General features: G+C 37.2%; 1 protein-coding gene across 1 annotated transcript in view; it reads left to right on the forward strand.

Moving 5' to 3' along the window:
- The window catches only part of LOC138071336 (dedicator of cytokinesis protein 11), a 209137-nt gene that overhangs the window by 122810 nt on the left and 70630 nt on the right, over nt 1-15697 (forward strand). The window contains exons 29-31 of the mRNA XM_068962866.1: nt 4348-4431; nt 8361-8472; nt 10832-11010. Coding sequence (XP_068818967.1) covers nt 4348-4431; nt 8361-8472; nt 10832-11010 — 375 coding nt within the window. The remainder of the gene's footprint in view (nt 1-4347; nt 4432-8360; nt 8473-10831; nt 11011-15697) is intronic.

Here is a 15697-nt window from a genome sequence, read left to right on the forward strand (position 1 = left end):
ATAAGCAGAGTGACAATATACAGCCTTGATGTACTCCTTTTTCTATTTGGAACCAGTCTGTTGTTTCATGTCCAGTTCTAGCTGTTGCTTCCTGACCTGTATACAGGTTTCTCAAGAGGCAGGTCAGGTGGTCTGGGATTCCCATCTCTTGAAGAATTTTCCACAGTTTATTGTGATCCACACAGTCAAAGGCTTTGGCATAGTCAATAAAGCAGAAATAGATGTTTTTCTGGAACTCTCTTGCTTTTTCCATGATCCAGCGGATGTTGGCAATTTGATCTCTGATTCCTCTGCCTTTTCTAAAACCAGCTTGAACATCTGGAAGTTCATGGTTCCCGTATTGCTGAAGCCTGGCTTGGAGAATTTTGAGCATTACTTTACTAGCATGTGAGATGAGTGCAATTGTGTGGTAGTTTGAGCATTCTTTGTCATTGCCTTTCTTTGGGATTGGAATGAAAACTGAGCTTTTCCAGTCCTGTGGCCACTGCTGAGTTTTCCAAATTTGCTGGCATATTGTGTGCAGCACTTTCACAGCATCATCTTTCAGGATTTGAAATAGCTCAACTGGAATTCCATTACCTCCACTAGCTTTGTTCATAGTGATGCTTCCTAAGGCCCACTCGACTTCACATTCCAGGATGTCTGTCTCTAGATGAGTGATCACACCATCATGATTATCTGGGTCGTGAAGATCTTTTTTGTACAGTTCTTCTGTGTATTCTTGCCACCTCTTTGCTTCTGCTAGGTCCATACCATTTCTGTCCTTGATTGAGCCCATCTTTGCATGAAATGTTCCCTTGGTACCTCTAATTTTCTTGAAGAGATCTCTAGTCTTTCCCATTCTATTGTTTTCCTCTATTTCTTTGCATTGATCACTGAGGAATGCTTTCTTATCTCTCCTTGCTATTCTTTGGAACTCTGCATTCAAATAAGTATATCTTTCCTTTTCTGCTTTGCTTTTTGCCTCTCTTCTTTTCACAGCTATTTGTAAGCCCTCCTCAGACAGCCATTTTGCTCTTTTGCATTTCTTTTTCTTGCGGATGGTCTTGATTCCTGTCTCCTGTACAGTGCCACAAACTTCCATCCATAGTTCATCAGGCATTCTGTCTATAAAATCAAGTCCTTTAAATCTATTTCTCACTTCCACTGTATAGTCATAAGGGGTTTGGTTTAGGTCATGCCTGAATGGTCTAGTGGTTTTCCCCACTTTCTTTAATTTAAGTCTGAATTTGGCAATAAGGAGTTCATGATCTGAGCCACAGTCCACTCCCAGTCTTGTTTTTGCTGACTGTATAGAGCTTCTCTATATTTGGCTGAGAAGGATATAATCAATCTGATTTCAGTGTTAACCATCTGGTGATGTCCATGTGTAGAGTCTTCTCTTGTGTTGTTGGAAGAGGGTGTTTGCTATGACCTTTAGGTGGGGCATTTACCTTCTAGGTTACCATGGTCTGTACCACTCCTTAATAGAACCCCTGACACTCTATACATTTAAATCGTTTCTCTGACACTGTTGGCCTTTGAATTTGTAACTCTTGAACTAAAAGCACATTCTGCATGTTGCTAATATAAGCACCGTCTACTTGTTGCTAATACATGTAAATGAAAATTGCTAATTTAGGTCAGGAAGATTATTTTGAGACATACCACAAACTGTTACACTTAAAAAAGATAGAACATTTCTCACTGCTCTGTTTTGTCATTCTCTGTATGTAAGGAGCAATGCTGGAATACAGTTGTTCTAGAAAGTGGGTAATAGCAATATTTGATTTATTGCAGAGAAGGAACCTAGATTTGTAATGCACTTAGTTCTTACTTCTTTCCACTCCCCATCTTCTCAGAGCCCTTCATCATGTCTCAGCCTTATTTTAAGAACCTCGCAGTCAATAATCTAGCCAAGCAATTTTAAAATCTAACATACCCTTTTTTTATTAAACATTCACACTAGGTTTCAGATCTCCAGAGTGTGATTTTCTAATGTAAGACCTCTCTGCCAGAACTAAAATAAAGTTTTAACACTATTACATGAGCCCTTTTGTATATTAAAAACCAACCTCATATCTTTTTAAAGTAAAGGTGAGACTATCTGAAATATAAGATCTGTTTCTTTTATGGAGTTAAAACTTGAAATTTGCTATGTTAGGGAGTAGAACATAGTTGATTTAATAGCAGTATTGACCTCATCACAAGTCAACAAACATTTGTCTGTCTCCTATGTGAGCGTCCAAAGATGAGAGAGGCTGTCTTTGTAATTATATTCCAATACATATACATGATAAAGTGTGATGACTATTATACTGAAAATATAAACAACAAAAAACAATAGGAGAACAAGAAAGGGAGGGATTATGACCAGGTCGTATGAACAGAGACTAGAAGAAGAGTTCCCCAAGACAGGGATGAGAGTGTTGTAGGTAGAGGATTCATGAGCAGAGATGAGATATGCATGTTCAAGAATCGTTTTGGGATGAGCAGGAAAGTCATTGTGTAGAGTTTAGGTTGTCTGGAGACAGAGGTGGAAAGGCCATCTGATGCCAAATGATGAAAGGCCATGAATGTCAGGCTAAGGAATCTAGATTTTGAGCTGAATACCATGGAGCTATCTTCCAAAGCCTTTGAAAGAAGTGAGGAAAAAGCCAGAGTCAAGACAACCAGTTTGAAGACTAGTCTTTCCCCCTTGTCTGCCTGGCAGAGTCCATTCAACTTTTAGGCTCAGCTCTTCCCTAACCTTCTCACAAAGGGCTGATCACCTCTGCTGTTGTTTACCCATCCTTTCCATACTTCTGTAACTTTTTATTGTGCAGTGTTTTCATTATTTATTTGTCTTTACCATTGGACAAGACTAAAGACTGTGGGTTATTTATTTGCCTTTGTATTTCTCTAGAATGTCTCAAACCCAGTAGATCATCAAAATGATCTTGGATGAGTGGTAAATATAAGCCCACCTCATTAATCCAGGTGAGAGTTGATGAGGCAGGGAACGTTGAAAGGAGAGGTGACAAGATGCAAATAGCTGGTTAATCAAATATTGAGTTCCTTCTATTTCCCAGGAATGTTCTGGGTACCATGGGGAACATAAACAACATATTATCCTCTTTAGGTGAGAACAGCAAAATAATAAGTAAAATACAAGCTACTATAAAGTGTTTCAAGGACCCTGTAGATTAATGAACATGGGCTTCATCGAAGATGGATTTAATCATTGAAGAATGGGCAGGATTCTGTAGAAGTAGTGATAGAATTGCTAGCTAGACCTGGTATGAGCAGTGACTCGGAAGTGGGAATGCACAGTGCATCTTGAGGGGGTAATAAATAGATAAAATGGGAAAAAGAAGTTTGGGACAAGATTGTGGTTTACCTTGAATCCCAAGCTGAGGAGTTTGAAATTATATTAGAGGCAACAGGGAACTATTGAAAACTTTTGGGAAGACAGTTGACATGATTAGGGCTAGGACTTACAGATTAATCTGGAAGCAGTTAGATGGAAAGATTAGTGGCAGGAAGACAGGTTAGGAGGATAACTGCAGTTGTACAGTTGCAAGGTAATGAAAGCCTTAACTAGGAGAGTGACAGCAGGAAAATATGAATAACTAATATGGCTATCACACAAGAAGAATTTTTTGTAGGCCAAGACTTCACAGAACCCAAAGAAAAACTTCCCTTTTGGCCTGAAATGTTCACATAGGCAAGCCCGCCTTTCAATAGCTGACTGACTACCCTATAGTTCACTTTGAGCTTTGAAAATGAACCAAAATGAGGCAGTATAGCTAAATAGGAACAGGAACGTCGCTCAGTCGTGTCCAACTCTTTGCGGCCCCATGGACTGTAGCCTACCAGGCTCCTCTGTCCATGGGATTTTCCAGGCAAAAGTACTGGAGTGGATTGCCATTTCCTTCTCCAGCGGATCTTCCTGACCCAGGGATTGAACCCAGGTCTCCCGCATTGTAGACAGATGCTTTACTGTCTGAGCCACCAGGGAAGTCCATAGCTAAATAGATGGCATATATATATATGTAAATATGTGCATATATGTATTTGAATGTGTGTATATATATATATATTTCAAATATTTATCATATATATATAAGAAAATATATATCTTATTTTCAAAATAAGATGTTATATATATACATCTTATTTTGAAAACAACACAGTTGAGTCCAATGATAAGTCATTTGCTCTTTATCTCTTTAAGGTCGTGTAAATCTTTGAAAGTTTTTCTGTTATCTGTAAAAGTGAGAATATCATCCCCTTAATGTGGAAAAAATTTTAAATGTGTTGAATTTTAAAAACTTGACAGACTTAGAATTAGGTAACTAACTGTTCATTTTGATTTGGTTTCTATAGCGCTGTCTGACCCTAATGGATAGAGGATTTGTTTTCAATTTGATAAATGACTATATATCTGGATTCAGCCCCAAAGATCCTAAGGTAAGTTACAAGGGCATAACTATAGTGGGTGTCAAACATTAGAGTGTGAGACCAAGGGTGATATGTATTCTCCTCTGAAGGATTTGGAGCTGCTGTTTTCTTATAGGTACTTTTAGTGTAGTTGTACCTCAAAGCAGAGAGTAATGGATAGGGTTTTGAGGGTCCCATATAGTCATAGTCATGGCTAAGATTCATTACAGTGACACAGTAAGGATGCTCAGCTGGATTAATAAGGAGGAAAGACATTAAGTGGAGTCCTTGGCAATCTACGTGCATGCTTCCTGAGCACCCTCCCTCCTGTTAATGGGCACGCAGAGCACATCCTCTCTCCAGCAGTGCAAACTGAGCCACATTAGGTGCAATATTTCTCTTTAGGGAAGCCTGTTTGAGACTCAGAACTTAGGATTTTTATTGGGGCTAGTTATGTGTTGGAGGGTGGTCATAATTCCAGAGTCCTGGAAAGGAAAGACAGGGAAGCAGATGTTCACCATAAATCACATTGTTTGGATGGTGCTGAACAGGCTGGCACAGAAGGCACAACCTTACCTTGTAAGGAATGTTGGTATCAGGATAAAATTTCCCACACCACAGAAAAGAAAATCACATGCCAATATCTTTGATGAACATGCAAAAATCCTCAACAAAGTATTACCAAATTGAGTACAATAATACATTAAAAGTATGACACAACACAGTCAAGTTGGATTTATTTCAGGGATACAATGATGGTTCATTATCCACAAATCAACATGATTTATCACATTAATAAAATGAAGGATGAAAATAATACAATCATCTTAAATAGATATAATACATGTGTTCCTGGAATATGCTGTATTCCTTTAGTTGTATTTTCAAACTCCTTCAGAAGTACAAAGAAATTTAGATGCTTAAAACACTTTTGACAAAATTTGACATCCATTTATAAGAGACTCCCTCAACAGTGGGTCTAGAGGGAACATACCTCAACATAATAAAGTCCATATATGATAAACCCATAGCTAGCATCATACTCAACAGTGAAAAACTTAGCTCTTTCCCTCTAAGATCAGGAATAAGACAAGCATGCCCACTCTTACCACTTTTATTCAACATAGTATTAGAAGTGCTAGCCACTGAAATTAGTCAAGAAAAAGAATGAGAGGGCATTCAAATTGGAAAGGAGGAAATAAAACTGTCACTAGTTGCAGATGATGTGATAATATATATTGAAAACCCTAAAGACTACACCAAAACTCTGTTCAAACTAATAAATGAATTCAATAATGTTGTATGATACAAAATCAGCATACAGAAATCTGTGATGTTTCTATATACTAATAACAAACTATCAACAAGACTAAGAAAACAATTCCATTTACAATTGCATCCAAAAGAATAAAATACCTAGGAATAAATTTAACCAAGGAGGTGAAAGACCTGTACACTGAAACTATAAGACATTGATGAAAGAAACTGAAGAAGTCACAAATAAATGGAAATATTCCATATTCATGGATTGGAAGAATTAATATTGTTAAAATGCTCATACTACCCAAAGTGGTTTACAGATTCAGTGTATTCCCTATCAAAATTCCAATCGCACATTTCACAGAGCTATTAATAGAACAAATAATTCTAAAATTGGTATGAAACCACAAAAGATGCTGAATAGCTGAAAATAGGAAGAACAAAACTAGAGGTTTCATGCTCACTGATTTCAAACTATACTAAAGATATATTAATCAAGACAGCATGGTACTGGCATAAAAACAGATACACAGGTCAACAGAACAAAACTGAGAACCCAGAGATATACCTACACATATGCATGTGCTTAGTCGCTCACCTGTGTCTGACTTTTTGCAACCCCATGGACTGCAGCCCCCAAGGATCCTCTGTCCATGGGCATTCCCCAGGCAAGAATACTAGAGTGGGTTGCCATGCCCTCTTCCAGAGGATCTTCCTAACCCAGGGATCGAACCCAGGTCTCCTGCATTGTAGGCAGATTTTTTACCATCTAAGCCACCGGGAAAGCCATACCCACACATACACAACAAAGGAGCAAAGAACATACAATGGAGGAAAAGTCTCTTCAATAAATGACGTTGGGAAAACTGGATAGCCATATGCAAAAGAATGAAACGACACCATTATCTTACATCATAAAGAAAAGTTAACTCAAAATGCAGTAAAGACTTGAATGTAAGACCTGAAATCATAAAATTTCTAGAAGAAAATGTAGGCAGTAGCCTCATTGATACCCATCTTTTTTTGTGGATCTGATTCCAAAGGCAAGAGAAATAAAAGCAAAAATAAGCAAATGGGACTACATCAAACCAAAAATCTTCCACACAGTGATGGAAATCATCAAAAGGAAAGGACAGCCTACTGAGTAGGAGAAGTGAAGTCGCTCAGTCATGTCCGACTCTTTGTGACCCCATGGACTGCAGCCCACCAGGCTCCTCCCTCCATGGGATTCTCCAGGCAAGAGTACTGGAGTGGGTTGCCATTTCCTCCTCCAGGGGATCTTCCTGACCCAGGGATCGAACCCAGGTCTCCTGCATTCCAGGAAGACGCTTGAACCTCTGAGCCACCAGGGAAGCCTGCAAATCATATATCCATCATGGAGTAATACAACTCAACAACAAAAACCACCTGATTTTAAAATGGGAAGAAGATCTGAATAGACATTTTTCTAAAGAAGACATAAAGATGGCCAACAGCACTTGGAAAGATGTTCAAAATCACTGATCATTAGGGAAATGCAAATCCAAACCACAATGAGATAGCACCTTACAAACTGTTAGAATAGCTATTATTGAAAAGAAGAAAGAAATGTTGGAGAGGATGTGGAGAAATTGGAACCCTTGTACACTGTAGGACTGTTAATTGGCGCAGCCACAATGGAAAACAGTATGGAGATTCCTGAAAAATTAAGAATAGAACTACCATATGACTCAACTTTCCCACTTCTGGGTATCTATTCAAAGAACATGAAAACACTAATTCAAAATTATATGCACCCGTATGTTTATTTTACTGTGGCATTATTTATAGTAGCCAAGATATGGAAGTAACCTAAATGTCCATCAGTGGATATATGTATAACAGAATACTACTCAGATGTAAAAAGAATGGAATCCTGCAATTTTACAATGTGGACAGACCTTAAAGGTATTATGCTAAGTGAAATAACTCAGACAAATACCATATGATTTCACTTATTTGTGGAGTCTAAAAAAAGAAATGAACGAAAAAAAAAAAACAAAACAAAACTCATTGATACCGAGAACAGATTAGTGGTTACCAGAGGGGAAGAGTTTGGTGGCGGGGAGGTGGGTGCAGTGGTGAAGGTGTGAACTGTTTGGTGATGATGGATGGTGACTAGGCTTGTGGTGGTGATCACGTTGTAGTGTATACAGATGTCAAATTATTATATTGCATATCTGAAACTTACATAATTAAAAAAAATCCAATTTCCCAATTGCCAGCCAATGACCAGCCTTACAAGCAGGCCTTTTTAAGGAGAGCAGTCTTGAGCCTGCATTGTTGACTCTTTACTGCACAGGTCACATTTCAAGGTATACCTAAAATACTAAACACTTCTGTTTTGAAAATTAATGCTCTGTATTTAATTATTTTAGAATGTGCATGCTCAGTTGCTCAGTCATGTCCAACTCTTTGAGATCCTATGAACTATAGCCCACCAGCCTCCTCTGTCCATGGGATTCTCCAGGCAAGAATACTGGAGTGGGTTGCCATTTCCTCCTCCAAGGGATCTTCCCAATCCAGGGATCGAACCCAATTCTCTTGTGTCTCCTGCATTGGCAGGCGGGTTCTTTACCACTAGCGCCACCTGGGAAGCCCATTAAAATTTAATATTTTAAATTATTAAAATAGTAAATGCCTACTATATAGGAGTTCATGTATAATTTCTTTGTGCTTAGGTTCTGGCTGAATACAAGTTTGAATTTCTGCAAACAATTTGCAATCATGAACATTACATTCCTCTGAATTTGCCAATGGCTTTTGCCAAACCTAAACTTCAGCGAGTTCAAGGTATGTATTTGTGTTTTCCATCATTTGGAATTGTGTTTTCATTTTTTTTTTTTTTTGCTAGCGCTAGTATAGTATAATGTTTTCTAGTTAAACCACTGATTCTGGAGGTAATCTCAGAATTGTTACTATCTGAAGAACATTAACAGTCGTTAATGGTACTCTGCATTTCCTTCATAGTGTCAGTGGTAGTATTCATAGTGTGAAGAAATTCGGTGTTTTACATAGATTGCTGCTTAAACACAGACATCAGATACTAATGCTCTCTGTAGTACTGTTTGGATTCTTATATGAGACTGAATTTTTAAAGCATATAAATGGATTTCTGCTGAATGGAACCTCAGAAGAGAATTATAAAAGCAGAATAAAATAGTTATATGTATGTATAAAATTTATGAAATGCCTTCAATTATCTCCATTGCTAGTTTTATTGACTGCTTTGTTGTGTAGCACTATTCTTATGTTACTATGTTTTTTATTTGTCCCTTTTCTTTTCATATATTAATTAGATTTTTTTTCATTTGCGGTGGACCGTTTGACTTCAGTAGGTAGGTTTAACTCGGTTCACTCTAAAGTAGTTTGCTGTTTTTAAAAACAATTGATTTCATGAATGGCTAAGATGGATGGGGGCCTTGTTTGCTTTTCAGATCCTCCCTAGCCAAGATGAGGCTTTATTTAATGCATCCAGAAAACCTAGGAGGCAGTATATTTGATAACTCTGAAAACCAGCTTGAGTAATATTCCAGTGTATATATGCACACTATTGATACTGTGTATAAAATAGATACCTAATGAGAAGCTACTGATTAGCTCAGGGAACGCTGCCCAGTGCTCTGTGGCAACCTAAATGGGAAGGAAATCCAAAACAGAGGGGATATATGTATAGCTGATTCACTTTGGTGTACAGTAGAAACTAACACAACATTGTAAAGCAACCGATGCTCCAATAAAATTATTTTTTTGAATAAAGGAAAAAAATAAGCTTCAATGTTGATTGCTAGAAGAATCAACTTTAAAACACTATCCTCAGAAAACATGTTTTGGCCCATACCAGCTTAGGGATTGATGGGTATCTTTTTTTTAAGTGTATGTCATCTCTCCCAAGCTCACCTCCCTTCTCTTTGACCCTGTTTAATGACTTCTTGGCCACCGTTTTTGAAGGGATGGATGAACTACTTTATTGGTTTTATTCAAATCCCTCAAGTGAAAAAACCACTGCCATTGTACCGTTGACCCAGATAAGGCAACCTGAGTTAGTCTGTACTGACCCTTGTGCATAGAAGTGATTGTGATTCACAAAAGACCATGACCAATGGCAGAAAGAACATCAGCTGTCTTGGTCTCTTGGGGAGTAGAGACCACTGCTGAGCAGTGGTTTTAGTGATTGAATGGCTGCCAGTGAAAATGGAGAAAAATATTAAAAAACCCAACCACCCCTATTCAACCATTCCCTTATTATAATAGAGTCTGAACATGTATAGCTCAGATACTTCCCCTATCATTTATTGATAGCTTGAGGAATTCAGGGAAAGGAAGGGGTGAGGATTTAGGATTAAATCTGATTTAGCATTAAATCCTAGTTGAATTTATAGCATCCTATTAAGTTTTAAAGAGACTAGAAAAGAAACAGAAAACATATCCTTCAGCTTTGTGGCCTCACTAAAATTAAAGGGTAGGGGAAAGGAAATAAAGATAGCAGAAGTTTCCTGTAGAAATGTCTGTACTTGGTCACAATTCCTTCTGAGTAGTTATAAGGCAAGTCCCAACCAGGATATTAGCAGCTGGGATTTAAAGTGGATGGAGGATCTAAAAGGAAGTGAAGAAAATAGCTGGAAATGGTAATTTTGTGAAATAAAAGATTTGTATTTGTGTAATGAATTTGAGTGAGATTCGGTAGTTTATACTGTTATAATGATGCAATTGTCTAGTTTCTCTTTCTGCTTCACAAATATAAACAGATGAGTGAATCGAGTGTTGTTTAGAATTACTCCATGTTTTAGTTGTAACTAAATCTCTTCAGATATGAAGAAATGTGTTAAAACATTGCCAAATCTAGTATTCTTTCATTCTAGGTTTTATCCTAAGATTTGAAAAGCATCTAGGAAAAAAAAAGAATTCTAGGAACTACTTTACCAACTGAAATTGTCATTAAGGCTATCATCTGGCCCCAATGATGAGTGCTTGTATCTTGTAAAATTTTGCATGCTTATTCTATATGATAAAATAATTGCTCATATTTGTTTACAATAAAAATATAGCTCTTGCTAGCATGATCACATACTACTAAGTAATATAGTACTTTAATGTTAAAGTGATTTTTGAATATTTTTATAAATGAGTTTTAAATTTCATTGTACTGCAGATTCAAATCTTGAATACAGTTTATCAGATGAGTATTGCAAGCATCACTTCTTGGTTGGTTTGCTTCTGAGGGAAACCTCCATTGCTCTTCAAGACAATTATGAGATCAGATATACAGCTATCTCTGTCATAAAGAATCTTTTGATAAAACATGCATTTGACACTAGATACCAGCACAAGGTAAGGATGTTTGTATCATCACCAGTATCACATTAGCTAGTTTCTGTAAGATTTTACATTGAAGATGAAGTTTTCAGTAAGAAAAATAACATGAGCATTGAATAATTTATTTTTACAAATAATGTTTTGTTTCTATTTCAAATGATTATTGTTGTTTAGTCACTAAGTCGCTGGGCTCCTGTCCATGGGATTTCCCAGGCAAAAATACTGGAGTGAGTTGCCATTTCCTTCTCCAGGGGACCTTCCCCACCCAGAGATTGAACCCACATCTGCATTGGCAAGCAGATTCTTTACTACAGAACCATCAGGAAAGCCCTTAGGTTTTAAAAATACTGTTCAGTTAACTGTTGAAGAAAAACACTGTTTTTTCAAATCATGTCTAAAGAACAACATAACTCCTTCATGATTTCTTACATAAACTGATTAGAATTTTTTTTAAAAAAAACATGGTTATAGCCCTGTGTATACTTTTAAATACCCATATATCCTTAAATATATCTCCCTAAATAAATGCTATTATTATTAAGTGATTAATAATAAGACATATTAAGTATGTCAAATATAAAACATACAATGTGAAGTTTATCTTACTGAAAAAAATATATGCATGGCTATAAATCTTATATATACTACACATGTGAAGACCACAGCTGCAGCCACTATTTGCTACACCTTTAACATATATGAAGATAAAGGGTATATTCAAATCTATTAAACCCTATGGGTTGCAAAAATAGATGGTAAATTGTATTGAATTTAGAATAACCTAACTTACTTACAAAGGCAAAATGGTTGTCTGAAGAGGCCTTACAAATAGCTATGAAAAGAAGAAAAGTGAAAGGCAAAGGAGAAAAGGAAAGATATACTTATTTGAATGCAGAGTTCCAAAGAATAGAAAGGAGAAATGAGAAAGCCTTCCTCCTCGATCAATGCAAAGAAATAGAGGAAAACAATAGAATGGAAGGACTAGAGATCTCTTCAAGAAATTTAGAGATACCAAGGGAACATTTCATGCAAAGATGGGCTCAATCAAGGACAGAAATGGTATGGACCTAGCAGAAGCAGAAGATATTAAGAAGAGGTGGCAAGAATACACAGGAGAACTGTATAAAAAAGATCTTCATGACCCAGATAATCCAATGTTGTGATCACTCACCTAGAGCCAGACATCCTGGAATGTGAAGTCAATGAACAAAGCTAGTGGAGGTGATGGAATTCCAGTTGAGCTTTTTCAAATCCTGAAAGCTAATGCTGTGAAAGTGCTGCACTCAATATGCCAGCAAATTTGGAAAACTCAGCAGTGGCCACAGGACTGGAAAAGCTCAGTTTTCATTAAACCCTAAAGAATGCTCAAACTACCGCACCATTGCACTCATCTCACACGCTAGCAAAGTAATGCTCAAAATTCTCCAAGCCAGGCTTCAACAGTACATGAACCGTGAACTTCCAGATGTTCAAGCTGGTTTCAGAAAAAGCAGAGGAAAAAAAAGCAGAGATCAAATTGCAAACATCCCTTGGATCATCAAAAAAGCAAGAGAGTTCCAGAAAAACATCTACTTCTGCTTTATTTACTATCCCAAAGCCTTTGTGTGGATCACAACAAACTGGAAAATTCTTAAAGAGATGGGAATACCAGACCACCTGACCTGCCTCCTGAGAAATCTGTATGCAGGTCGAGAAGCAACAGTTAGAACTGGACATGGAACAACAGACTGGTTCCAGATAAGGAAAGGAGTACGTCAAGGCTGTTTATTGTCACCCTGCTTATTTAACTTCTATGCAGAGTACATCATGAGAAACGCTGGGCTTTCCAGCACAAGCTGGAATCAAGATTGCTGGGAGAAATATCAATAACCTCAGATATGCAGATGATACCACCCTTATGGCAGAAAGTGAAGAGGAACTAAAAAGCCTCTTGATGAAAGTGAAAGAAGAGAGTGAAAAAGTTGTCTTAAAGCTCAACATTCAGAAAACTGAGATTGTGGCATCTGGTCCCATCACTTCATGGCAAATAGATGGGGAAATTGTGGAAACAGTGGCTGACTTTATTTTTGGGGGCTCCAAAATCACTGCAGATGGTGCTTGCAGCCATGAAATTAAAAGACGCTTGCTCCTTGGAATAAAAGTTATGACCAACCTAGACAGCTTGCTAAAAAGCAGAGACATTACTTTGCCAACAAAGGTCCATCTAGTCAAGGCTATGGTTTTCCCAGTGGTCATGTATGGATGTGAGAGTTGGACTGTGAAGAAAGCTGAGTGCCGAAGAATTGATGCTTTTGAACTGTGGTGTTGGAGAAGACTCAAGAGTCCCTTGGACTGCAAAGATATCCAACCAGTCCATCCTAAAGGAAATCAGTCCTGAGTGTTCATTGAAAGGACCGATGCTGAAGCTGAAAGTCCAATACTTTGGCCACCTAATGCCAAGAACTGACTCACTTGCGAAGACCCTGATGCTGGGAAAGATTGAAGGTGGGCGGAGAAGGGAACGACAGAGGATGAGATGGTTGGATGGCATCACCAACTCGATGGACATCAGTTTGGGTAAACTCCAGGAGTTGGTGATGGACAGGGAGGCCTGCCGTGCTGTGGTTCATGGGGTTGCAAAGAGTCAGACGTGACTGAGCGACTGAACTGACTAACTAACTGACTGAACTAACTTACTTGCTACCAGATGGCTCAGGGTAATATCATATTGTTTCATAATAATTTGTTCCTTCATTTTTATATTCAAATTTAAATAAAGTCATTATGTCATTTATTTTGTGATTACTTTGGAAAGCTGACTTGGAGATGGATTTTATTCTTTTTCTATAGTATTCCTATTTATCCTAAAAAAAAAAGAATAAGCCTGCCAGCTGTATCCAATTATATTTCTTTAATTACAAAGATTTGTTTAACTTGCAAATTTTGCTAGTTTTCTTCATGTAATTCTAGCCTAAACTACATTTAAATGCCTTAGCTTTAAGATTTTATTATGTACTGTGGTTTGCATTGTTTTTTCACATTATGATAACATATTCACATTTAGTGTAGTCTACTCTATTTTGCATTGCTTTCTTTTTTGTGAATGTTGGCATTGACTTAACAGAAATTAGCCAAAATAATGTATCAAATGAAAAGATATCTTAAAGTCTTCCATTCCAACCAAGCTTTGTCAAATCTTTAAAAGTGCCAGTTATTGCTGTGGTCTGTTTGTGCCTACTAGTAGTGGGAAAAAGGGTCTTATACAATGTGAAAGAAAATGTCTTTAGCTATGATTTCAAAAAATTTGTGGGTAAATTACAAAATGAACTTCCTGTTCTTGAAGCAGCAAGTTGTCTTTTTTCCCCTTGTGTCTTCAGAGGAAAGTGAAAGAAAATGGGATTTCACTTGTGTCTCACCTAGAGGTAGAATTTTAAATATTTTATATCATATATTTGTACATTATTAACTTTTTAAAATTCTGAGAACAGTGTATGTACACACATGCACACACACACCACTATTGTTATCTGTAAATAACACTGCCTGTTTGAGTATTTGATGTTTTATAGTTTCCAGCCTTACATTTCGTTCTTTAATCCATTTTGAGTTTATTTTTGTGTATGGTGTTAGGAAGTGTTCTAATTTAATTCTTTTTCATGTAGCTGTCTAGTTTTCCCAGCACCACTTATTGAATAGGCTGTCTTTTCTCCATTGTATATTCTTGCCTCCTTTCTCAAAGATAAGGTGCCCACAGATGCATGGGTTTTCTTTGAGGTTTTAGACTGTGGGAAACATTGAAATACCCACCACATTACCCTTTTAGGGATTTTTAAAGCCCCTTCTTTGTTCAAAATCTTCTGACAGGTTTTAATTGAGTATAAGATTCTCCCCAATAAAACTTTGTTTAATGGGGCTTCTCAATCAGAGCTTCAATTCCTTTCTGTGTTTGATCCAAAGAGCTCACAGTTGGCCTGAGTAAGAGGTCATTTGTCAAATACATTCACTTAAAACATGTTCACCATTAAGAATGATGCCAAGGTAAGGGCAGAGGGGAGCTTTATACCCCAATAATTTCCATTTGGTTTTCCAAATAGAAATACAGTCAAGAAAAAATGCTTCCTGTGGAAAGGCTGCTTTGAGACTACTTGTCCTAGTATCCCACCCAGGCCTGCATTCCAACCATGTTGCCACTCCTCAGCCTTTCTTTTAATGACATTATGGAGATGTCACTGGTCCCTGTTACATGCTACTCTTAAACTGCTTTGGGAGCTCTCCTTATTTGCTAAACATACCATGAGATATCTTTCCTGCTCAGAACCAGAATGCTCAAAATCTAACATTTATTCTGGGGTGTATATCTGTTCCTGTACTCACCGCAAATGGTACTGACAACCAAAGAATTGCAATTTCTACTTGGACTGTTGACATTTTTTTTTCCTTTTTTAAAATAATAAGCTACATACATGGTAAAAAAAAAAAAAATCAAAATGCCTCTCTCTCATTCCTTACCTCCATGCCTCAATTCTTCTCTCTAGAAGCAACTACTGTTTATCAGTTTCCTTTATAAATTTCTATTTTATTCATGCACAAGCCTATACACAAACACACACACACACACACATATATATAAAATAGAAACCATTACCTGTTTTTTTCACATAACAATATATTCTGAAGATTAAATCTATATTTTTTAAAAAATCTGCATAGTATGCTATCATAT

The sequence above is a fragment of the Capricornis sumatraensis genome, chromosome X (genome assembly GCF_032405125.1).
Source record: "Capricornis sumatraensis isolate serow.1 chromosome X, serow.2, whole genome shotgun sequence".
Classification (NCBI taxonomy): domain Eukaryota; kingdom Metazoa; phylum Chordata; class Mammalia; order Artiodactyla; family Bovidae; genus Capricornis; species Capricornis sumatraensis.